Source organism: Lutjanus erythropterus, chromosome 9 (genome assembly GCF_056507025.1).
Source record: "Lutjanus erythropterus isolate fLutEry1 chromosome 9, fLutEry1.hap2, whole genome shotgun sequence".
Classification (NCBI taxonomy): Eukaryota; Metazoa; Chordata; class Actinopteri; order Lutjaniformes; family Lutjanidae; genus Lutjanus; species Lutjanus erythropterus.
In genome coordinates this window covers 41,705,548-41,732,415 of record NC_139325.1, presented here as the reverse complement: position 1 = coordinate 41,732,415, position 26,868 = coordinate 41,705,548, and the positions used below count along the sequence as shown (strand labels likewise).

Genomic DNA, 26,868 nt, shown 5'->3' with positions numbered 1-26,868 from the left:
GAACTATCCCTTTTAAGTGAGCACAGTAGAAGAACACTCAACCTGTCCTGTGACTGCAACTCAGAGCTGGGAAAGACACATGCTGTGCTGTCAAAACCTATACACACATAACTGCAACCACGTAGAAATACTCGCATGCATCCAGTATATGCATGAGTACACACACACACACGCGCGCACAAACATGGCAGTTCTAATTCCCCCTCTCATCAACTTTTGTCTAAAAGAAACGCTTGCACATCATCCTTTCCCTGGATTTCTTCTCACAGTAAAGAAAAAAAACCTTATTGGAATTTCATGTTCCCCGTATCTCTCCCTCTCTCTCCTTTTTTTTTTCTTCCACCACTGGCTTTGCCCAAATTTAGAAACCAGTGAGGGCTGACTGTCATGCATATGAATAGCTCAATGTCTCACAACCGGGCTACAAATCCTCATTGTGGCTCTGGAGATAGCTTAAGCTATACAAGTAACAAAGGCAAACTCCCCGTCAACACCATAACTGTCAGTTCTTCAGTAAACAAACTCAACCCCACACCCTGCTCCAACTCCAGGGAGGTAGTGTGTACTTATGTGTGTGCTGTGTACATGCATGTGTGTGCAAATGGGTGTAAGTGTGTGTCTTTGTAAGTAGATGTGGATGTATGCAGGCCTGTGTGTGTGTCTGTGTTTGCAGCCAGTGCGACAATATGTATAAATCTTTAATGCGTGTCTTATGACAGTGGGGCCTGCGTGCAGCTTAGGACCTGTAAATTCAATTCAATATCGCTATAATATCCTATTCTGTGGCTCAGGCAGGTTCTCCACTCACTGCAAACAATGCTGCCACACCAGACAGGACTTTCACCGTCTGAGCGATCCGTCATACACACACACACACACACAAATATACACATACACATGCGTATGCAAACAATGCCCCGTAATGCTTTCTCATCCAGCTTCACCATGGAAACGCATCTTTAGAAGGAGCACAGGGACATGGCGTGTTTTTGTGTGTGTTTGTGTGTAAGTGTGCGTCCCTCTGGACCACGCCAAACAGCCGACTGGCAGAGACAATGGAAAGGTAGCAACATATTTAGGAAAAGGCCAGAATCGAGGACTAACTGCAGGAACATGACAGTGATGCCAATAATCTATAAACTCTAAAGACAAAAACGACAAACCTTTATGATTTCTAAAGAAATGTAAAGTAACCATTATCATTTCATGCTTCCTGCAATAAATGTAAAGGGATTTTTAGCTCTAAAAATGTAATTTAGGTTTAAAAAATCTTTAAATAGTTTCAAAAACTGAATGAATCCTGCTTAAGGGTCATATACTGATGTATCAGCATGCTGATGCGCAGGGTTGTGGGTAACATCTGAGTACTCTAACTTGTTAGAGTATTACTAGATTACTTTGTTGTAGTACACCTGTAATGTAACACCTTGGTTTTTCAAATCAAGTAACCAGTTATTTAGTTATGTTTTCAAAATAAACTGTTAGTGTTACAGTATGACTTGTAGGGTGACTTTTTTTTTGCATATGAGACAGAGGACAGACAGCCTCGGCTGCACTGCTGGTACTGAATATCTATATAGTATTTGGGTGGATGACTGATGGGAAATCTGTTGTATTTTCAAAGACGCCAGATTTGATTTTTAATCTGTCTCAGATTACACAGCATTACAACTGCTTAAAACTTTCCAATCAGGCAGGTTTGCAGGATTTTAATCTGACAGTGTCTGATTCAAACTAGGACCAGCATCCTCTCCCATCCTTCAGGCTATTTGTCTGTGAGAAATGCACTTCAGAGGCTACAGCTCTGTGAGGCTCTGCTTCAGCACAACAGAGCTTTGAGGTTGATGCTTACCTCTGCATGCTAACATGCACACACAGGTTTAATCGTGTTAAACATGTTCAATGTCTAAATTTTGCATGTTAGCATGCTAACATTTCCTAATTATCACTAAACACAAACTACAGCTGAGGCTGGGAATGTCATTAGCTTTGCAGGTATTTGATCATAAACCAAAGTAATGGACCACCTAAACATTTTCCTGATGATGACACTGGACAAAGAGCGAAGGAATTATCAAATCAAAGTGACAGGATCATCAACATCATTAATATCATTTACATCTATGCCAAATGTCATAGTAATCTATCCATCAGTTGTTGAGATGTTTCAGTCTGGACCAAAGTGGAGGACTGACTGACTTTGCCATTTATAATAAAACAGCACTGCAGCCTGGTCAGTGACCCTACACTTCAAACTCTAGTGTCTGCTAGTCAAGTTTGAAATAATAAATTTGCAACATGTGACTTTCAGAATAAAATAAAAATTACTTGGCTAGGTTTGGGGAAAAAAATCATGATTTGTGTTGAAATAAGTATATAAGTGAGAAGTGAAATGAGATGATACATAACTTATATGTTATTTAACTCATGTAAGTTACATGTTACATATCACATGGCACATGACCAATCTGAACATGAGAAAAGTTAGCCAGAATGGGCTTTTTAACCCAAATCTTTTCCTAAACCTAACACTGACATTTTGTTGCCTAAACTCTGACAGAAAAAAGGTAGAAGTTATGCTTTAAATCTTTCTGTCAGAATAGGTTTTCTAACATGTGGTTCATGGTCTATTTTGACCCAAACTATGCTGAAATAAGTAGAATGAGTCAAACCTCAGTCTCCAGGGGGGAAATCCTATACTTAACCCATCTGTTCACCACAGCCTGCTCCTGATGTGGATTTTGTCAGCTAACATCTTCCATGTGCCACCCATCCACCTGACTGTGATGGCACACTGAAACATAACAGCAGAGGGGCGCCTCCAGAAATGACGTCATACCTACAGCGTCATATTTTGAAGCATAGGAGGACTGACCAAGCTGCCATTTTTGACTGACTGACAGTGAGAAAAGGCTGAATAAAAAACAGGCAGCTTCACCAACACTTCCTCTAAGGAATAAATAGGCCTACTGTAAAAATGATTTTAGCACAACAGGATAATAGCAAAAAAAAGGGCAGAGGAAGGTCAGTCTGAAAAAACAAAAACAAAATTACACTCATTAGACGGCACATGTATCTGTCAGCACATGAAAGCTGAAGCACGCCAGTTGCTCTGTATCTCAAAACAAGGATGTCACTGTCACTACCATCTCCCATCCACCCGCGTGCGTCTGTCTCTGTCAGTCCACGTCCTTTAACGTGCTGTTTTGCTGTCAGACGTGTCCTTGATGTTTATGAGGTTGAGATGGTCTCCTGCATCGTGTCGAGCGTCTCATCACGAATTCACAAACTCATCTCAAAGACGGTGCTAAATATGGAAACGGCAGGAGTGGATACTGATTCTAAACCCGAGCTGCACGGCTGTTTGATGTAATTAGCTGCTAACAACAAATGGGATGCCGCTTTGATGTCACACTGCCAGCTGCTCTCAGGAGACCAAAATCCACAAAGTAACAGCATTCACCTCTGTAAAGTTGTCTGTTTTCTAAAGAGGTTGAGCTTAAGCTGTGAGCTGAATTCGGTCCTATAAGTCAGTGAAGGCAGAGATGGTTTCATAATGCAGCTGATCTGTTTTCTATCCTACCCTGTAATTTCACTGTTCAAGAGACGCATATCTTAGCAGAGCATGAAAAATGCAAAATATGTTAGAGGACCCTAATAGGCAGAAAAAAATTGAATCATAATAATACACTTCATTACTCCATTCTCAGGACATAAAATATGCAAGGAGGCACTAATTTGTTATCAGGTTAATTATCTATGTTTCAGAGTTGCTGAGGCGTTCACTTTCCCAGATTAATGAATTATGACTCTTATTTACTCTGGCTGGCTTATTTCTCCAGTGTCAGAGCGAAGCACTGAGCCGCCGGCGTCTGATGGAAGAGGAAAACCCAAACAGGAAATAGTTTAAAAGAGGATACCAAACAGCTACATGAACTCCAGCTTCTGAAGAATTAAAGAAGGAATGTTCATGTCAGACACACAGCACACTGGTGAAAACATCCATCCTTCTATCATTAAAACACCAGTGCAGTGTTTCAGTTTTATATAAAACCAGCCTTTCTAAGAATTATAATTGACAATCACAAACACTTTCTTGTCAAATTAAATTGGATGTTCATAATAAAACACTGACTATTAAATATTCATTAAACACTATTTCACATTTTCTCCAAAAGTCCTGCAGGTTACAGCCAGAGGGAAAACAGTCTTGCACGATCTCATGGAATCTCGTGGGATTTCGCAGGAAGCGATTTCACGTGATCTCCTGTGGAAGCAGATGTAAACAAACCGGAGACAGACGCGGTGCAACAGTTTGCTGTAGTAAAGCTTTGCAGTGAGAAAAACACAATGAAAAGTTAAACCAGTCTGGATGAGAAAATGTTTGAGGAGATGCATCAACACAGGTTGGTTATTCTTCAGCCAGAACAGGAGGTGAGATTTTAACTGTCAGTCTGTGAACAGCAGTCTGCTCCTGGCTAACATAAGCCTGAAGAGCTGGAAATTTTTTGGCTGTTCTGCAACATTGTCAGCTGCTCAGAGCTGTTGCGTCTCCTTGTAGACTGTCTGTCTACACTATTTTGATCGTCTGGTTCCGGTCTTTGGCCGGTCGATCAGTGCATCCCTAGAACATTATTAACATGCTAACAATGACATGTTAAGCAAATGTAATGTTTGTCATGATCACTAGTCTGACTCACTGGATGTAAACTGCAGGTATAAACCTACCTGTTTTCAAAATCCCAATTACTACAGGAAACAACAACAGCCTCCAAGCTAGCAAGCAACATGCTGAAAATGGCAAGTTACTGACATTCACAGCCACACTGGTTCGCTAATGGTATGAACATAAACAAGCTCGTTGCCTTTTCTTTTGCAGGGATTTATCCATTTTAATGTCTGGGCTCACCTTCCCACGTGCAAACCCTTGATTTGCGAAACTCTTGTGAGATTTGCATTCATTATTTAATCATTTTGCAAATTGTACACACTAAATATGTTTTATAATGTGACAGCTTTGTGGTTAAGAGCTGGGCAGGGCTGTGTATTGGTGAGAATGTGGCAATATGATATACATCAGGTTACACAGATTATCATTCAATATATTGCCATTCTGCTGTTTTGAGAATCGTTTAGGGGCAAAAAGGGAAAGATCATGGTTTGGGATAAAACGATCACTAGCAAGATATTTTGCAGGTCTAGACATGACCTCATCAAATGGCCCCTTGCAGCTGGCTCCTAAAGTGAGTCAGTCCCCACAGACTCTCATATTAAAATGCCCAACTTTACAGACAAATTAATGTGTTCACAGCCTGGTACAAAAAAACAAAAAAAAAAAAAACTGTTATGTCACCAATTTAAAATATATTAAGGCTTAAAGTTCTAGATAATTAAGGACATGGCCGCTTTGAGTGACAGGTGGGTGCCATCACAGGTGACTTAGCCTCTTCATTCGGCCTCAGCTCCACCCACGCACAACTCTTTGCACATTTTTGGATTGCCCAAGATTTAGACGGAGTCTGGCACTGCCAGATGGTGAAGGCCTGAGCCACCACACTAAACCTTACAACGGATCTTCAAAAAACTCATACAAAGACAGCTTTGACATATCATCGGCTCAATATTTTGTTATGGCTAAAGCAAAAGCAAAAGCTCCTTTGACATCAGCAAACACAGATCAACATGAGCAAACATTAGTCATGTTTCTGAATGTAAGTCCAACATCCACTTGATTTCGAGCTTTACTTTTATCCATTAACTCCTGAGAACAATATCTGGGTAGTTGGTTGCTAGCTTCTAAACTTTCTGTAACCTTTCACTTATCCTTTCACACAACACTTTCTACTATTTCTTGTTTGGCAGATAGCTTGGCTCGCCTGAGCTTGCTTGTTGGAAATAGCTGCCTGCAGTTTTATTTGTCAGTTGTACAGTCTGTATCAGTCAGAGGATCAAAGCAATGAAATGAAATACTGAAGTTTCAAGGCTGTGTAAAGCTTCAGACTGAGGTGTTGATTCTCTGTTGGTCCGGCACTATGAATAAAAACTTCTTACATTACAGTTTCATTTAATTTAAAGTTAACACCGATGAAATCCTTTAATGGAGCTTCACATTGCAAACACATGATGGCCACAGCTGCCGCAGTCATCCGGTGTGTGTTTGCAGTAGAAAATCCTGCAGTGTTTCACTACTTCATGACACTGACGGAGGAAGCATTATCAGAGTCATGTACAAGTGTTATTCAAATATGTGCTGATTGTTTTCTGGCGGAGAACGAACACCAGCTAATGCATAATTAATGACACACGGGCCAAGGTGCATCATTACTGTACCTGCTCCAGGCTTTTTATTTTATAGAGGGCGACGTGAATTTGGCTCCTGCCTGATGTTGACATTTTTAGTGGTAAGGCAGTGAAGGGGAAAAAGAGGCAATTTGGGAACCTTCTTGAGTTTTAATAACTGTTAGAGTCTGAGCTCTGAGAGTACAAGCACAAGAACAACTCAGGAGAAGCCAAGATGAAAGGTGAAGGCTCTTTTAATATAGAAAGAAATTATACTATACTATGCTACATCCCCAGTTTCAAAAAAGTTGGTATGTTATGTAAAACGTAAATAAAATCATGATGCAATGTTTTGCAAAAACATTCTGACCTCTTCAGCTGAATACAGTACAAAGACAATATATTTAATGTTCAAACTGCTGACTGAAAACATCGACTCATTCTGATTCTGATGCCTGCAACACCTCCTGAAAAAGTTGTCATGTTTGTGATATATTAACTTTTCTTTTAACAGCACTCATTCTCACTTGATATACAACTTTAGGTGCTCAACAGTCCAGGGTCTCTGTATTTTTTGCTTCATAATTCACAACACATTTTCAGTGTTAGACAGGTGTGGACTGCAGGAAGGCCAGTCTAGCACCTGAACTCTTTTACTATGAAGCCTCACTGTTGTAACATGTGCAGAATGTGTCTTAGCATTGTCTTGCTGAAATCAGCAGGGACGTCTCTGAGACAGACATCGCCTGGATGGCAGCATGTGTTGCTCCAAAACCTGTATGTGGGCTATAACACATCCCCATACCGTGACAGATGCTGGCTTTTGAAGTTAGCACTAGTAACAATCTAGATGATCTTTCTCTTCTTTAGTCTGGAGGTCATGACGTCCATGATTTCTGAAAACAATCTGAAATGTGGACTTGTCAGACTACAGCACAGTTTTCCTCTTTGCATCAGTTCATCTCAGGTGAGCTTGAGTGCAAGTCTGCAGCGTTTCTGGATGTTGTCGACATACAGCTTTCTCTTTGCATGGTAGAGTCTTAACTTGCATTTTTAGATGCAGCAATAAACTGTGTTTACTAGTTTGCAGTTAATGCAGTTTTTAAAGCAGTGCCACCTGAGGGGTCAAAGGTCACAGACATTGAATTCTGGTTTTCAGCCTTGCCCCTCATGTGCCGAGATTCTCTGAAGATTCTCTAAATCTTTTAATGATATTATGGATTGTAGAAGGTGAAATTCCTAAATGATACCTGTTGAATGTTCCTTTCTCAGTCTTTTCTTGCCCCTGTCCTAACTTCTTGAAATGAGTATCAAGCATCAAATTTAGAATGTGTAATCAAGTTTATCAGTTTGAACATTAAAAAGCTTTTCTTTGTACTTTATTCAACCAAATAAAAAGGTTTTGCAAATAATTTAATTGTGTTTTTATTTACAGTTAACACAACATTGAGTTTTATGTTATTTGTGTTGTTTGCACATTACATACCTCTCATTTTAATGCTTTTTGAGATGTAACCTAAAACAGCAAATGTGGATATTGAGTTTTAATCCAACATCATTTTCCAGGGAAGCCCCTGTGTTCTGCTGTAATAGCAAGTCATGCCAGCTCACCATTCACGTTGCCCAGGTAGAAGTATCCATCAACCAGCGAGGCTCCATTGTTGAAATGCTGGGTCATGTGATCCAGCCAGTTGGCCTCCACGCCTTTCACCCCTTCATCACAGTTTTGCACCCGCAGTGGCACCTTGACAGTGTAGTACTTCACCTGGCCCTCTCGGACTGGCGGGTGGTTGTACAAAGCGAGCAGCTCCACCCCTGTTGGGACACGACAGAAAACAAAACCCGGCCATTGATTGAACTCAGTAAGGGTTGTGACAATACAGATGTAGCCTCTATGGAAGTCCCTCGTTTCACTGCATGATTATTGAACTACTGCTGTACACTGGCCATAGTCCAAAGTATAATTTGGCTCCATCTGTTGGAGCACTTTCCCTCCACTCAGCTGCCAGAAGTTATTTGAAATTGTCCGGTAAACGGTTGGCCGAGTTACAGCAGAGTTTTGGTTTAAAACCTATAACTTTTGTTACAAAGCAAACAACTGTCTGCTATATTAAGTTATGATAGGATGCAGGAAATGAATCCTTTTTCAACACCTTCAAGGACTTCTTATGATTGGAGAAGTTTTCAACACTAATCACAAAACCACAATGGGAACAATGTAGTGATAATCGATTGGAAGTAGATTTATTTCCTACAAGATAAGCAAACAAGGAAACTCAGCCAATGTGTGGACAGTCAACAAGGTTCTTGGCCAAGAAAAGTTGGCCACAGTGTTCCTGGTCATCAGCTGTCAACAGCAAATAACCATTTCTGTGCTTTCTTGTTTTCCAACCAGTCTGATTTCCTTGTCTTCGAAAAATGTGGCACTGTAGAAGATAAAATTTCTCCAAAAAAAACAAAACATGGATGATATTAAAAACCAGCTCAGTAAAGTGGACAATTTGCATGGGTTCTTGCAGATAATTCCAAATGCTGAGCTCAAGAAATTGGCCATTATAAAAGTGGGCATTGACATGGAAATTACTTCACTAAAATTGGACAGACTCAAGGCAAAAATACAATAGAGTCTGCAAGACATTTCAATGAATTGGACCCTAACTTCTAAATGTAAATGTATGGTTTCATTTGGATGTTTTTGAGAGCTTCCTTTGTCTCAAAAAGACAAGATCTTGGACTGTTTTGGACCTGGGGCTTGTCTGCAGCTAATCTTGTATACAACTGGACCCATCAGTCTAAATTTTTTGTTCATATTCATGACTGTCTCCTGAAGGACCTCTGTGATTCACAATTTTTGACAACCCTTTTTCCATGGCTCTACGTCAGCAACAGGCTCAGGTCGTCCCATTCTTGTGAACATGATATCTCAAGAAGGCCTTGAAAGATCTTCTTCAAATCGAGTACAAATGACCACATGCACTCAAGAGCAGACTGGTTAAATGTTGGTTGTCAAAGATCAAAGGTCAAGGTCATTGTGACCTCATGTCCATCCCATTCTTGTGAACATGATATCTCAAGAGAGAATTTCTTCAAACTTGGTACACACGCTCATGAGGATCAAGGATGAACTGATTAGATTTTGGTGGCCAAAGGTGAAAGGTCACTGTGACCTCAGAGAACATGCTATTGACTAATCATGACTAAATTTCACACAAATGTCTACTAAGACACTAGCTGGAAAGTAACGACTTACATGTAACTAGTTACATGTAATCAATTTACCAAATGATAAAGATTATAAAGGGGTAACATCCAAATATTGTTTTCAGGTTGCACTCATCTGGACTCTCCTGAGAGTCTCTCTTCTAATTAATCAAGATTTTTCTTGTAGCTAATGATTTTACAACAGAGGAGGGACTAAATCATTGTTTTTCAAGTTACAAGCAAGTGTTAATTTTTTGCTTTCAAGTCCAAGTCAAGTGCCAAGTCCTAAACTTTGTGTTTCGAGTCCTAAACAAGCCACAATGAGCTTCTCACTAAATGTAATGCCATTGTAATATCATGATCTCAACTGACCATTCTTTGTGCAACTGCAACCTTCATGTTTTACATACTGAACCAATTGAAATTACCTTTGATATAATTTTTTCAAGCTAAAGCTTAGTAACATATTTGCTAAGGGTTATCGTAGACAACTGGACTTACTCAGCTTCTACAGTTCTAATTGACAAGTGTTGAGTTCCTTGTATTTAACCTGTCTGGATAACTCCCCACTAGTCATTTAGAAATGAAGAAGCCTCTTGGACGAGAGTCGAAATGTTGCATATGATAACCCTTGATTTGTGGATTTTTAAATGTTTTAATCTTTGGGCTTTGGGGAAAGTATCAAGTATTCAAGTCAAAAGGCTCAAGTCCATGTGAAGATCAGAGTCACTGGTGCAAATGTCAAAGTCAAGTTGCAAGTCTCTCTTGATTTTGTCACGTCAAGTCTGAAGTCATCGAATCTGTGACTCGAGTCTGACTCAACTCAGTCTTGTGACTTGAATCCACACCTCTGTTACACAATATGTGTGTATATATTTGTGTAACAACTACAATATTTTTGCAGAGAATCTGATTATGTAACTAATGTGAAACTTGTGTTCTTTATTTTTAGGACTTTTTTGGATCATTTATGTGCTGCTTTCTGCATCTGTTTTACATTAATTTCTGGTGCCTTGTAAGGACAAATTTGTATGCAAGACACTGTAATAAAACTTCAACATCATTATCATATCATGAACAAAAGTTCTACCTGGCAGGTGCAAAGCAGAATGAAAAAGTAATACTAGATGAGATTTGTGTTGCCCTGAGCTGGACCCACAAAATGCTGAAAATCTTTTTCCAAGGATGCTGCTTTTTTTCCCGTTGGTTCTCTTTCAACAACAAACGTGAAGTGAATCAAAAGCAATTTGATCATATTCATACTACAAGTCTTGCTCAGATTGCTTTTAATGTTTTCCAGAAGTGACGTTACCCTGCTGATGCAGAACTTAAAAGGGGACCATTTCATTGTAACCGAGCTAATTCATAGTATAACCTTGAATAATGCATTAAAAGCTCTCCAGCTAGCTGTTGTTTACATCAAGAAGAAATATACATAATGCAGTGGGCCTCGGGAGGGAGAAACGGGCTTGGAAATCTGTCCACAGTACGTATGTCACTGCTCCTCGCTCATATCATACTAAATCAAAGTGGAAAGAGTTTTATTTGTTGTGATGTGAGTGAGTGAAATATTTGCTCTGCTTAGCTTTGGAAAAACACAAAACGTGAGATGTGAGCGGGGTTTGAATCAGACAGAAAGCAATTCAGATCGAGTCTGCTAACATTTTCCCCTTTCTTTCCAATGCAAATGTCGGACTGTCATTCCCCAAGTGAACCAGATGGATGAGCAGAATGTGCCGGTGCTGCCACCCACCCTCCTGCAACCCCCCCCCCCCCCCTCGCCACAGACACACACACTTTGACGTGGGGTGGCGGCGGCGTTGGCGGGGGAGTCATGGCTCAGTCGCTCTGGTTCTAGCATCCGTCCATCCGTCCAGCAGACACCCAGGAAGAATGAATCATTTATAACCATTTCTTGTCTGGCTCGTCTGACTGATGTGACAGCTGGCCACCAAATTCCCTAAATCTTGTCATTTGTCACTCTTGAGAAAAGTTGAATCACAGCAGAACGTTTGCACACCCTCCCCTCGTCCTCCTCATGTTACACATGTAACAACAAGGACAATATGGCAAACAAATCTTGGACGAGACACAGCAACAAAATGACATCCCATTCAACATGCCTCAGACTTGCCAAAACAACACGTTTCTTCACTGTGAATGATTTCGTAGCGATCTGTATCATATAAACTGATTTACAGTTTATGTGCACGAGCCTCAGATGATGCATCACTACCGTTCGTCCCATGAATCGTCCCTGTGTGTCAGGGAGCATCAGGCAGGTCATGGACAAGACTTTTAAAAAAATTGTGTCATATGTACTAACTGATTTAGAAAATGTGGTAAAGCTTTGGGTCACAGTGTAATTAGATAACCACCAACATTAAAACATATTTAACACTGATGATTCTACTGCTCCTGATGGGACAGATTTGCTCCATTTATAACAGCTTGACATAAAGTAACAGCCACTGGTAAAGAAACATGCTGCCCTGCCTCTGCTTTTGTCACAATGTTAGATGTTTCTCTATAATAGCTGAGAGTTTTCCATTCATTATACTTCGTTACAGTCTAATTACGCTGTGATTATGGCACCGAGGCGACTGTAATTCAGGCGGAGGGCTAGGTGGCTCATTTTCTAACCTTAATTTGGTCAGGGAAGGCTTTCTGGGTCTGTAAACATCTTTTCAGCAGTGCCGTGGTCACAGGAGACACACCGGAGCGTCAAAAGGATTAAGTGCTGTGCCTGAGGGGAACCTCAGCAGGGCAAAATAGGGAGAGAGGGATGTACCAAAAGATAAGAGGAGACTATCTTCTGATATTTATATGTAGACATTAAAAAAAATGTGTCTCGCTGATGTCCATCACTCTGGACTGCAGGGTAATAGTAAGTCAAACTGGAGACACATGTCGGGCTGCCCTGAGAGTAATCAGGTTAAGAGTCACCTGAGCTGACTCGTATTTTGTCAGTCAGAACACCGCCTTTTTCATTTTTGGCAAGACTTTATTTGAAGGGGTGTGCATAAGACTGTTATGACACCTATCATGACAGTTGTCATTAAGTGTCATTCGTCATTTTAATGCAAAGCTCATATTAATTGAGATGTCTTTGCAATGACAACTTGAAATCATCAAGACGAAAATGTTTTAGTCACGACAGCTTCACATGATCAAAATTAAAGAAACTGTTTAGCTTTGTGTTTTAACATTGCATTAAAATGTCACGTGTGATTAGTTTTGACACTGGCCGTCATGAGATCATTATAAATATGTCATGAATATTTCCCTTGATCTCAAGTAAAATGCTAAATTTTGCACTTGTCATAAAGATGTCATTAGGTTTTATTACACTGTCAAATGCTTTTGTAACACTGTCATGAATAATTTCCCGGATCTCGTCATTAAATGTCATAAGACCAGTCTGACAAGTCCAGCTGAGTACATGTCCAAGGCGAGAGACAGCTGATGGACAAACAGCGGTTAGCTGTAGGCTAACTGCTGTCTGTTGTTATCTGTAGGTGGCATTAGCTAGTTAGCTAGCCACCAGATTAGCTGTCTCAGACCTGGGGGTCCACGAGCCAAACCCAGCAAGAAAACCACATCAGTACTGTGTTCCCCATCGTCAAACTGACCGTCGTCATCTTGGACACATGACAGTATAATGTAATGTTAAAAAGTAAAGTGAAACAGCGTCTTTAAGTTTGATAATGTCCAGCTGTTTTGTAAGAGGAGCACATTTGACCTGTGCAGAAATAAAACATAAAGTAATAGAGCACGAAAATAACCGTTATTGTGCACAAAATACCATTATTGTGCACAAAATACCATTATTGTAGACTATTGGAGGGGAGGCCACACTCAGTGTTACAGGGGCTCTGACCCCTGTTGGACCCCCCCTAGAACCGCTGACCGCCATTGTCATAACAAAGACATTATTGACTTGATTAATGTGAAGTTGTCATAATAGAGACATTTTTGTCTTGGTTAATGTCAAACTGTCACAACAAAGACTTTGTTTTTTTGATTAATGTCAACTTGTCATAACACCGATATCTACAACATCATTAAAAATGACATAATTGACTGAATGACACTTGAAGACAACAGTCATAAACATGATTAAAAACACTCTGGTGTCATGACTCATAACATGGTCATGATAGGGTAATGACAGTATTATGCACACCCAGTTAAAATAAAGTGTTTCCTAATGTTTCTACTATTAATCTTATTATTTTAGTTTGCATTCTGGTTCACAGAGCAGCCCAGAATAATAGCAGCCTGTAAACATTTACAAAGAGAGTCTCAAAATGATCTAACCACAAAACTAATTATGATGAAAACAGAACGGTGGAACTGGAAGGCTGCGCGGTGCAGAACAGCATGACTCACATATGAAAGCACAATTAATTTACACATAAAATGATTTTAAAACTCAAAATTATAGCGACGGATAATAAACAGATTGCATACATCTTCAGTCTCCTAACCCTCACCCACCAGTTCACAGAAACACCTTATAATTCCTGAGACACTGCAGAGGAGCGGATACTTTATTGTTATGGAGAACACAAGGTTAAGTAATCTTTGATCTTTAAGAAACTCCATTAGAAACCAACATAAATCTCTAAAACAAGCCTCTTGCCAAGCTCACCACTCCTCCTGTCCCCTTCTGCTACACTGGCCTGAAAAGGACTGAGGCAAACGTTACTGGATAATCGAAAACAAATAAACTTTTCTGAGCAGTGATATTTTTCAAAGAAACAATGTGCTTTTGGCTGTATATCAAGAACAAAATTACATAGTAATTGAACCAAATCGATAACTTTATTAATGTTTCGGAGAACTGTTATGGTCACTTGTGTGCAATAGGGCAGTAAAATCTTACTTAATATCCCAATAATTGGATATTTATAGATATACTTGTTTATCCTCTTGTCAGACACACACAGACACACACAGAGGAGTACGACTAAGTCCTTTGAATCTAATTGCACAAATTCATTACATCAGCAGACGACCTCTAAGCCTTTCAGAATAAAGTCTGTGTAGCTAACCTGACTCTTGTTGTCACTGCCAGCCTGACTAACAAGAAAATGAGCGCGTGAGTGTTGTTAGGACGTTGAAAGCATGTTGCTTCAAAGGCTTATCTGATGGCAGCCCGGCTGTCCAAATAACAGGGTCGGTGGCGGCAACCCTGCCATGATCTCAGCAGCGCTGGCTTTCCAACTCGACATGTCATCATTTCAACGTCTGTTTCTATAATCTGAGAAGCTGGACACTGATCCCATCAGAGCAGAGATCTCAAGGATAAAACCAAAGCAGCTGAAAAGACTCCTTCTGCACTTTGACTAAGATGCTGAACATTTCTGACTGATATCCCTCAGGTTTACAACCTCTGATATAATCTGAATCATCATGTTGTTTGTTCAAAGCTCGTAATATGTGTTTGTAGCCTTGATAAACTTCTGTCATGGCAGGAAACTCAATCAATGTAGTTCAGCATCGGGGGCCGAATTACAGGAACTTCCTCACCTAAGTCATAAGTTAAGATATGAAGAGTTCAAGATTTTTTCCCCACTTGGTATCAGAAAAGCAAATCCTTACTAACTTTAAGAGTCCTATCTTATCCCAGGTTCTCGTGTCAACTTTTACATTTTGGTTTTTCTCATTGAAACATACAAAAATGGAGCAAAAACAGCAACAGGTAATTAACTTCAAGACAGATGAGTTGGGGGTTTTTAGTAACATCTGTGGATTTCCAACAAAGCTAACTTGGGCCATAAAAGAAAGACGGTGAGCTGAGCACACACAGTTTCCCCCGTATCTGGCATCTGTTGTGTACAGGGTTGCCATCTTCATTGTGGAAAACTAAGGGACACCTTGCCAGCGACCCCAGGCGCGGGGACACAAATTAAGCAGGGGGTCTTGGGATCCTCCCCCATGAGATTTTGAGTGTCAGAAATATATTTCCTGCAGTCTGATGAATTTTTATTCACTGATTTGTGCTTTTTATGCATCAGTTTCTGAGTCTGCAGCTGCTCTGAACATAACTATAAAGGTGATAAAGAGACACAGAGAGTAAAGAACAGTTACATCAGTTATATTAAGGATTCAAACATCAGATCATAGTCACTGTCTGTCAAAATAACTCCACTCTGGGCCTCTGCCCTCGTACTTGCTCCAGGTTGGACAGTCCGCCACAGACGACAGAAAACACTCTGCACAGTTTGCCTTGTACTCATTCCCACTGACAGGACTGATCTACTCATGGTCTGTCTGACATTTAGATCTGTACTTGGACTGCTTCTCTCTTTTTACAGGTGGACATGAGCTACAACAACAACAACCACAAAAAGATGTGTGTCTGAATCAGAGTCGATGACTTTGAGTGACAGACAACTTGGCTGTCATTCTGATTTAATGCTTCTCCACTACGTCTCATGAAACTGTTTTGGTTTTATTATTTCTGACATCATTCCAAGTGAAAATTTAATGTTATGCATTAAAATAGGATGTGCATGAAAATGAGGGACATATTGCAACCCGTACTGATTCAGTAAGGGACAGGACATTTTATTTTTTAATACAGGACAATCCTGTATTATATAGAACAGGTTTAAAAGCAATAATAGAGCAATAATACAAATTAAACAAGTTAGCAAACACCACTGCTAGATACTGTAAACCTAACTATTTGCTACTATTAGTGAACCCTAAAGTTAGCTACTTTTAGCAAACACTATCATTGGCTACTGTTTGCAAACATTACCATTAGACACTGTAAAGACTACTGTTAGCTTGTGAAGGTGAACACTAAAGCTAGCTACTGTTAGTGAACATGACCGTCAGCTAGTTGGTAAGTTAGCTACTACTAAAAATGGAAAAGCAAAGGTTAGGACAGATAAATCATTTTAATATCAATATTCTTTTCAAATAATTGATTTTTTTGGGTAAGTAATCATGTAATAAGATGGATTATACACAGTGAGCAGGTTATTATTGCAAAATAAACCCCTTTAGAATAATTCAAGACCTCTCAACTTTGTGTTGGGGTCTTGCATCACCTTGTTGGGGTTTATTTTGCATAACTCACCTGCTCACTGTACATGATCCCTTCTGTATTATTCGTCAATATCTTCATTAAAAAATGAAAATGTATTTCCTAGAAAAAGTTTTTGCTCATGCAAATCAGTTGCATCTGAAAGTATTTTTTTTAGGACACATGGTTGTCTTACTGAGACATAATTGTACAGCTGTCACTACCATGTTATACTTTCCATTTGCTCTCCCACCAGAATCTCTTTCTTTCAAACCATCCAAGCATTTAAGTCTCCAAACTTATGGGCTCAGTTTCTATCCAGAGCTCCAGTCTCAGGGATGGAGATCCTCTTTCGAACCGTAAGCCGCAGACTTTCGCCAGCTCCGCTGCCAACACTTGCATGGCGTTCACCTCAAGATCTGAGGATTAGCGAGGACAAGCCAGCAGCAGCCGAGACTCTTGGGCCTCCTCGGCAGACTGGGCATTAGTAGAGAGGGACATGGGCGCTTGGCAGGCGCTCCTACCACCCCGGCTGGCTGCTACACCGGCGCTGCTGGCGTTGTCGCAGAGATTCAGGGGGGATGAAGGTGGGGGTAGAGGGAGAGAGCTGTGAAGCTGAGGGAGGTAGAGGACGAGGCAATGGGGGATTATCTCACTGCAAAATGCACTGTAGGGAGGCCCAGATGGACCAGTGGGCTGTGGTCTGCTGTGATGCCAAGTGTGTTACTGCACACATATAAAGACAAAGACATGCAGACAAAAGCACAAAGTACGCGCAAACCAAAGACTAAATTAATTATGCAACACCTAGTACTGGTTGCTTTGAATCTATTGTACACACAAATATACATACACACACACATTAACACTCCCACTGGGATGTGTATCTAATGCATGGTTTGCACATTGCACTGACACATATCACAAATAGGTTCTGTGAGAGGAGGAGAGACTGTAGGAGGGGGTGATAGTGGTGGGTGTCTCCATCTGTCAATTTGAAATGCTCAAATAAAGCCGAAACTATAAATGTCTGCGCTAATTTCAACACCATTCCCACAGAAGAGAGGGGAGGAGGGGGGTAGGATGAATAACTAAAGGAGGTGTAGCTACGTATGCCACACTTTCTGGGAAGACAGAAAAGTGAGCCATGAAATGTGCAGCTTCCGAAAAACACGACCAAACTGTTGTGGCGAATTTCACAGACTCCCCGTTTCATCGGCTAAGTGTGAGTGAGAATTTGTATGCGCCACAGCTATAAGACGATTCCTTTTGTGTAACGGATAGAGAGGATTATATCCCAAGGCAGCACATTGTTGTGTAACATTGAGGCAATAGCAGGAAATGACACCTCCGCAGTTGCCAAGTGTTTCAAGAGGGATCTACGGCGCCACACTGTTCTTTAGTTAAACAGCCAAAAGGTATGGCTCCAAATGAAACCGAAACACAAGTTACACAGATATGTATGCAGATATTGGCTACAGATTAGAGGCTGTCAGCTTAAATCTATCTGTGTGAAAACATGAGACAAGAAGCTACAGTTTACAGTCGATGCCCTTGAGTGACGGATTTAACCCCCGACTGCTTTAGTTTCTCTGGGACCAGCAGTCGACTGTGGTTCGATGAAGGAGCTCAGTTATGTGCATAAAAACAAAACTGGGGAAAAAAACACGTTTTGAGCTGGTTTTGATTTTTACTCTTCAATTTCGCTAAGAAAGTATATTTTAAAAGATCAAACTCTTGCCTATTAAACCTCCAAGTGGTTACAGTGACAGAGTTGATTTCTGACAGAGCTGACAAAATGTTTTCTCATTTCAAATCATAGTTACTGTGACTAGCCATTTTATTTTTTAAAGTTGCTTGGAGTTCTCTTAATGCTAATCAAAATACACATTTTTTAAACCATAATTCTTATTAAGCTTTGATTTAGAAGAGCTACAGAGACACATCTGATAGCAATGTTATTAATAAATTTGTAAAACAGAAAGTTTGCCAGTGCTTGAGGAGTTTTCCCATCTTTTTTTTTGAAGCCAAGAAGTGAGACAGGGATCTTTAGGGTAAAGCTAACACTTTTTATGTTATGTTTTTATGAGTGGGTCTTGTTAGTTTTAGAATTTGAAGCCTTTTAATACATTTTTTAAGTGTTTGAATTTGTGAATTCTTGTCTGGAATGAGTGTTTTCTGGCAAAGAGCAAGTTTAGAAATTCAAAGAAAACTAAACTAAAATATTTAATAAAATCCCTCGAATTAGAGTATTGGTATCAATAATTTTAAAACTTTTTTTTTTGGTACGACATGATTTGTCCTAATTCTCAAGAATAGGTACAGCACACACACACACACACACACATACACACACACACACACACACACACACACACACACACACACGCACACACACACACACACACACACACACACACACAAACATTTTGGCATTTTTTGATAAATGCTAAGATAACACTCAACCAATGTCCATAAAATGATGCAGAAACCAGTTTCAGCCACACTGGGCCTTTGGCGGTGCAGCAGTTGCAGTTTGAAGTTTTGACCTTTAATTATCTTAATTATCATCCCTCATTAGGCCTCTCTATGTAATTTGTAGAGATAGCTGTGCGGCGGGTCCTGTGTCATTTGGATTTAAGAGTCATGTCAAGTTTAAAAGCTTTGTAAAGTTTTGAAATTTTGACCTTTAATCAGAATGCTCCCATTGGGCCAATTAGCACAGGGCCTGTTCGCCCAAATAAAAAAATAACATATTTACTCATTCACCTCCAGTGATATGAAGCCATGCAAATACTTTATGTTTTATACACCCACATTTTGAGATACTTGCCTCCAATTTTTTCCTGCCTTTACTCTCGAACGGGCGGTGCACAGGACTTTATTTGTGATGCTCAATGAATTACATTTGAAAAATTTCCACAGCAACATCTGCATGTTTATTTTTTTATTCTATGTAACTGCAGCACATGAAACTTCTCCATGCTTGTCTGTTACTTAGAACTGGAATTGTCCAATAAAAGACCCAAAAGCCCCAGATTCATTCCTTTTTCTCACACTTTTAGGAGCTTTACAGCCCTAATTTACATGTTATTTGCTGAAGATTTTTTTTTCCTTTCAGTTTGAGTTTATGATGGCAACCATAGGGACTACTCACCATCACCCCTCCGTAGGCGGTATCTCAGCCTCTCCTTTGTGTCTCTGCCACTGTCTTTGTTGTTATTGTGACACGGCGAGTCCACCTCCGTCAGCTCCTCATTGCACTCTAGATCTCCCTCTGATATTGGAGACGCCGCAGGCGAGACCTCATCCAGACTGCCCTCCACCCCGCACTCTGAATGGTTCCCAGTGTTCTCGCTCTGATTCTTCTTTGATGCGCCTTCCCCGGCTTCACATGAGGCCTCCTCCTTACCCTCTTTGTCCACTGCGTCTGCTTGGGCTCCTGTTTCTGCGTGGTTTCTGGGGCTTGAGGGGTTCGAGGGGCTGCAGCTGTCCAGGGAACCGAGCACAGAGCTGGGGCTGGAGTGCAGGGAAAGGGAGGGGGTGTCCGGTTCCCTTATCCTGGTGCATGGGGCCCCGTAGGGTTCTTGGACAAATCCCACAAACATCACCCCCTGGTCAGCAGCATCCTGGATCTGCTGTTGAGAGCAAAAATAAAAAAATCTAAGTTAGAATGATGATGATAAATGCTACAAAAAAGAAGTAATGCCACTGCTGCTGCTGTGCATCGACTGATTTCAATTTGATTTTGAGTTAAAAAGAAATTAATCAGCTACTACTTTGATGATTGATTAATTATTTGTTATCTTTTTTGTCGGCTCAGGCTGTAAAAGAAGAAGAATTTGCTGCTTTTCTTTGTCATATATGATATTAATCTGAATTTTGATCAATCAATCAGACTTTATATAGCACTTTTCATACAAGTGCAACACAAAGTGCTTCACACAATACAAAACAAAACAATAAAACACACACACACACACAACACAAAGCAAAGACTTTGTAATGTTAAAGACTAAAATAAGAACAGCAAAAAACAACCTAGAAAACACACAATGGAAGGTCACTCAAAGACAGAGTTTCAATGGCTGCACTGATGGAAGCCTAAAATAATACAGACTATCACGTAAAGTGATCTCAAAATAAGTCGCCAATGTTATTAAGTGCCGTAGAATAAAATGTATGATGGTGTCTTTTACCTCATGTGTCATTTTTTCTCCTCAGTGTCATTTATGCAAGGAGGCTGCACTGCTCAAGGTTCAGCTGAGTGAAAGAAAGTCATCAGCTTTTGCACCTGGAACACTTTGAGGTCAGAAGTTGGACATTTCGGCTACGAAATTATGACCTCTGATGCCGTCTCGAATGCAGCATCAAACCCCAGTCTGCTGGTGTGTTCCATTTGAACTGGAAACTTTGAAATCCTGACTTCTAAGTTTGGAAATTTTAACTGGAACGCTACGTGAAGTTGGATTCCGACTTGGAAAGTCAGAGGCTTCTCACTGACACTGATATCAAAATCCAACATGGCTGCACTGCACGTCAGCAGTATCAGTTTACACACAGTACTGCCTGTTGTCATGTTGCTACGGTGTTTGTATGTACAAAATACAGAGTAATGCATTGTCATCAGGCACAAAAAAGTTTCTTTTGACTGTACTGGACTGCAGTCAACTCAGGTGTGATGTAATTCCTAGTCATTCTGACTTTCGACCTCCGAGGTAAACAGATTCACCCACCACACCATCTTTCCTACGGAGACTTTGTTTCTTTATAGCTAAACTAAGCCAAATAGAATAGCCGAATAGCTGCTGTGTGCCCATTCTCACCCAGGTGCAAAATAATACTTCGTTGCAGCCCTGTACTTGACTGCATGAACTGTCTGCAACCTTGGATTATTTTTGGGTTTACAGCATCAGCACGATGCCAAAAATGTAAATTCAGGATGCAAAATAGGAACAACCTGTGAAGCAGAACATATACAAGAAGTTATTTCCCAGGAGATCCCAAACTGCAACCAAACTTTCAGAATGAGTTTGACATCAATTATCTTGAAATGAAATTGTTTTTCCCACAATAATTTTCACAGAGCACTCTGCATCTGTTGGATCTTTGTTTTTTTTTCTTCGTCTCTTCCCCCCCGTTTCTTTTCGTTCCCTCCCAGCAGCTTCTCCAATCGCACGGTTGTTGATTACATTGGAGCGGCCACAACCCCAGTCAGGCCCGGGCCGCATCCCAAATCCAGCGCCCCCACCCCCTTTTTTTTTTTCATCCGCCTTATTGTCATCTGGTATTTTATGTCAATATTGGGATTCTGCCACAGAGCGAGATTGAAACGTTAACTGTCAGAGAATGTTAATGATGCCATTCTCCATTTCTGCCCCCCCTGCCACCCCACGCCACCAACCACCCCGCCCCCGCCGAGTCAGGGCGGTGCCTGTCTCTATCTCAAGCCACAGTGAGGGAAGAGAATAAATATCAAATCAAATTCGCAGGTTATTCACTATGAAATTAAATTGGAAAACAGTCACATTGTTTCCAGCCATATTGTTTAATATCAGTGAACGCTCTCTGGTGCTTCCACATCATATTCCTCATACCAATATGTTGAAATGGAATTGCTGAGATAAAAGAGAGCAACTGTTGTATCTCATTTAATGGTAATGCAGGCAGTCAGAGAGAGAGAGATGAATGGCTGTGACTGTCTAATGTTGGTGCAGTTGATAGCAAAGTACATTTGAATAGAGGGCTGTAATGATCAAATTTATTTTTAGTACCATTATTATTATCGTTATCATTTCACCAAATCTCTTGTTTGACAAAGTAGAAGCATTCAGATTAGATTTCTTTCTCCAGAGACATCTAAGCAACCGTCCACAATCATAACAATGATTGCAGATAAAACACAAATATACTGTGAGTGTATCTGAGTGACAAAATGGGGATGAATCACTATTTATGTGAGCACAATGTCAAATGTAAGCTACTGCCAATTTGTCTTTCAGATGAATTAAATAGAACGATAAATAAATGAGTCTCATGTTGAATTGATGAGATGATTAATTGATCAGTCATTATTTGCTGGTTCCAGCTTCTTAATTGTGAGGATTTGGCGCTTGTTTCTGTTAAAAGAGACCAAATATGTCAGGCTGAATTTGGGGAGAAATACTATATGATTCTACATCCTCGCCAGCAGCCCTGCACGGCCTCTCTTAAGAACAGTCGCACTTTTTAGAGCTTAGCTGTACTGTGATTCTGTCTTGAAAGATTATGAGTCGGTGCAGAAAAGTCAATAAATGTAAATTAAAAACTTAATTCTCTACAGTATGATCACCTGTAACAATTCTGTAAGACCATAACTTTCCGTTATGTACGGAAGAACCAGTCAGATGGTCAAAGGTCATGCATGTAAATGTGTGTCGTGTTTACGTTCTAAAATAGACGACTTCTTGAGTTTTGGCGAGGATGGCCTGATGTAAGCAAGTTTATCATAAAAGCAAATGAATGGACAAATCTGTGGAAATTATTACAAAATGAAAAGTAGATATTGATTTTTTTTTGCCTCATTTAATAAACCTCTATATGGACACCACTAGTTGCATGAAGCACATCAAGACGGTACTCGATTTCTTGCCATGTTCGCTGTAGCATGGCCTCATCAATGGTGGCAATGGCATCAGTGATCTTTTGCTTCATGTGTGAAGCATGAATGTGATTAAAAACTTTGATAACTACTGAGTACATATAACAAATCTGATTAACACATCTCATCAATTGTTTTTGTAATATTTTTTTTAAATTGTAAAGAGACTTTGTGGACACCTCGTATAACCGAGGCTGATGGGAATTACATGATTTTGCAAAGGTTTGGACAAATTAAAATTCTGACATGTCGGTGCAAACGGAAAGTAAAGGGATCACCAAAGTTATTGCAAGTCATCCTGAAGGCATCTCACTGAAAAAAACAAAAATGTCAACCTCAGGGTTGTCTGACATAGTCAGGCTTATCTCCACAGCACTCAGTGTTGGAGAAGGGTCTGGCTCCACACATTATTTTTCTGCTATAGAGGAAAAACACTGTCTTGTTTACTTCTTTAAACAAATCACAACAGCGATGGTGCTCCTGCAGCTTGTTTTGGTGGAACTTTTGTACATAAGGCGGCGAACGCTGGCGTTACAATGGATAAAAGAAAAGGGTAACAGCTGCTACATTTTCAGCATGTAGGTTGCTAGTGCAGAAGTTGTTGCTGTTTCCCATCGCGATGGAGATCCAGATAGGATGGAGACTGAAACAGTCAGCCAAAGGCAGGCTTAAGCCCACAGTGTACAGTCTACTTAACTGCAATACGACAATCATGTGATGCCTACCATGGGGCTGAGGTCATTACTGTCATCAGATTTGGTCCTCAGAAGCTGCAGCATTTATTAACTGACACACTGTGATAAGTTTTAGTTTCTGCTCCACTATGAGCAGCAGCTGCTTGCTCTCCCTCACTTGCACATTGCATGCACTTACATAATGGTCAATTCCTTAAAGAAGCTACGCTATGCTAATGGCAGTATGCTTCAATAAAATCCAATAAAACATAATCATTAAGGCAGTCGCAGTAAACCGCCATCCAGCAGTAATGCATCGCTTTGACGCCGTGGTAAAGGAAAATTCATACCGTCACAGCCTGAAAGAGAAGCTGCAATATGATGACAGCACATTCAAATAGTACATATTTTCAGGTTACAAATTTATGAGCAAGAGGGTCAAAGTTCAAGGTGCAGCGTTGTGACACAGTTATCTGTACAAATTATACACATACATGCAAAAGTATGCATTTTGTAAGGGCAGCTGCAGCATATGCTATAAGTTTAAAAAAGTATGTGATCTGGAATGCAGCTATGGCTTTGGGTTTGAGTATTTCCCTTGATACAAACATCATAGAGTTTCAATTAAAAGCATGAACAAGATGATAGAGAATATATATTATGCATAGTGTCCATCAGTGTAGAATAAGACAACTTTAATAAGTGGAAAGCTACTGGCTAAAGGGAAATAAGGGGGGGACTACATGATAAGGAGCTAATTGAATATGAGAATAAGTGAGGTGCAGCCCTTCAACAGTCATGTTCCATATATCCTACTGGGATATACTGCAATCCACTTTCTGCAGTATCAATACAGAATAATTGGAGGACAAACATTAGCATTCTTCTAAACTTGTTAATCTAAATGAACAGACAAGTTTTTCCGGCTCAGAAGGAAACACCTCAGGTCAAGAAAATGAGGTTTTAAGGTCAAAAAGAAAACTTTGCATCACATCATTTCTCTTCATTAAGCGAGATGATGCCGAGCACAAACTTGATGAAAAATATTCTGGAAGCAGCTTCCCTTATTCTGCCACCAGAATATCAACAGCCTGCAGTGAAAAACCCATTTCAATTTTGACTTGAGACCACATTTCCTATTTCCCCCGTAAGTTATTAAAGTGGCACCAGGAGGAGGTGTCTGAAGGTCAAGATGAAAACCCCGGAGAGAGAGAGATTGAGAGAGGCAGAGGAGAGATGACGGAAAGAGAGGCCGAGGGATAACGACAGAGATTGAGAAAGTGAGGAGAGGAAAGAAAATGAAAGCAGGAAAAAAAAAAAGGAGACGAAGAGAGAGAGAAACAGAAAGAAACAGAATCTGAGAGAGAAGGGCTGAGGGGAATGGAGTCACTCCTCCACCACTCATCCATGTCCACTTCCCTTTTAATAGATTTCTAGCATGGCCTCCTCCTCCTCCCCCTCCCCCTCCCCCTCCTCCTCCTCCTCCTCCTCCTCCTTCTCCTCCTCCTCCTTCCTCTCCTCCTCCTCCTCCCCCTCCTCCTCCCCCTCCTCCTCCTCCAGCAGTCCTGTAGCAGCTCACTAGATTAAAATGATAACCAACAGTAATGAGGTCCTACAGGACTGCGGTTGCATGACTAATCGAAGGGCAAAATGTACAGAAAAGTTCAGGAGCGAGTCTTCAAAGGCCGACATAACGGCCAGTAATACACAGATTAAGTAGCGGGGGTTGAATCATGATGACGCAGCGTAACGAGCCCACGAGAGAGGAGGGCGTGTTCATATATACATCATCTGAAGTGCTATTTCAAACAGCAGTGCATTCATAAGAGTGACATATATGCTACAAAGCCAATTCATTATCAGACCAGTGAATGTGATTTCAGCTTTCTGGCTGCTGTTGGCTGCTTTCATCTCCTCTATGGAAAATACAGAAATGTTCAGCTATTTGGTTTGCTAATTAACTTCAGCCTTGAACCATTAAGGAAACACAGCTTTTAGTGTATTACATACATACCCCACATTCAGGCACCAGGAAGCACTGAGATTGAACAGTATGCAGTATTTTAAGAGGCCAGATCATACAAATATTTAACTCTCTTTGCACCCAGAAATAAACCCTGTGATGTCTGTGAGACAGATTTAGATTATGGATTTGAAGAGAGAGAGATTTGTGGATAAGAATGACAGCTACATAAAACTTTTAAGGGGACAGTTCACCTTCAAATCAAAATTACATTTTTTTACCCGGCCTGTAGTGCTATTTATCCATCTAGATTTTTTTAGGGTGAGTTGCAGAGTTTTGGAGGCATCGTCTGTACTCTCTCCAGTATAATGGGACTAAATGGCGCTTGGCTTGTGGTGCTCAAAATCAGTGTCAGAAGTTAGGGTCCAGTTGCTTAAAATAACCAACAGGCTTTGTCATGTTTCATGTAGAAACTACTTTCCTTCTGCAGTACAATCTATTTCACTACTTTCAAATCTACTTCTTTCAAGTGGAAAGAAAGTAGCTTCTACATGAAACTGCTCACAACAATGTCTGTGGAATTGAATTTTAGTTTGTTTTAAATTTTTCAAATGTATTTTTGGCGCTTTGAGCACCACAAACCGAATGCTATTTAGTCCCATTATATTGGAGAGAGGGCAGACATCTCTGCAGCCGATATCTCCAAAACTCTACACCTCACACCAAATAAATCTACCTGGATAAACAGAACTAGAGGCCAGGGGAGAATATCTATTTTTGATTTTGCGGTGAACTGTCCCTTTAAATGTTAAAACTTCACAGATGTTGCACCGTGGTCCAAATCAGAGGTGGAAAACATGCATTTGCTCAAGTAGTGTACTACGACTCCATCTGCATTTGTTCTCGTGTTTCTCGAATTAAAACTTCTACTCACTCATGCCCTCCTCTCCCTCAAAGGTGCAGTACGTGATTTTGGAAATTTAGTTGACTGCTGAGTCTCATTCCTAGGTGGACAAATTAACATGAATGCATCAGTAATTTAACCAACCCAAGCTCTTTATTCTGTGTA

At 40.4% G+C, this 26,868-nt stretch overlaps 1 protein-coding gene across 1 annotated transcript in view; it reads right to left on the bottom strand.

Moving 5' to 3' along the window:
* rftn1b (raftlin, lipid raft linker 1b) overlaps window positions 1-26,868 on the bottom strand; it is a 152,157-nt gene that overhangs the window by 36,570 nt on the left and 88,719 nt on the right. Inside the window, exons 5-6 of the mRNA XM_084727637.1 lie at window positions 19,680-20,160; window positions 7,891-8,094 (exon numbers count right to left, since the gene is read on the bottom strand). Of these exons, the coding sequence (XP_084583763.1) occupies window positions 7,891-8,094; window positions 19,680-20,160 (685 nt within the window). The remainder of the gene's footprint in view (window positions 1-7,890; window positions 8,095-19,679; window positions 20,161-26,868) is intronic.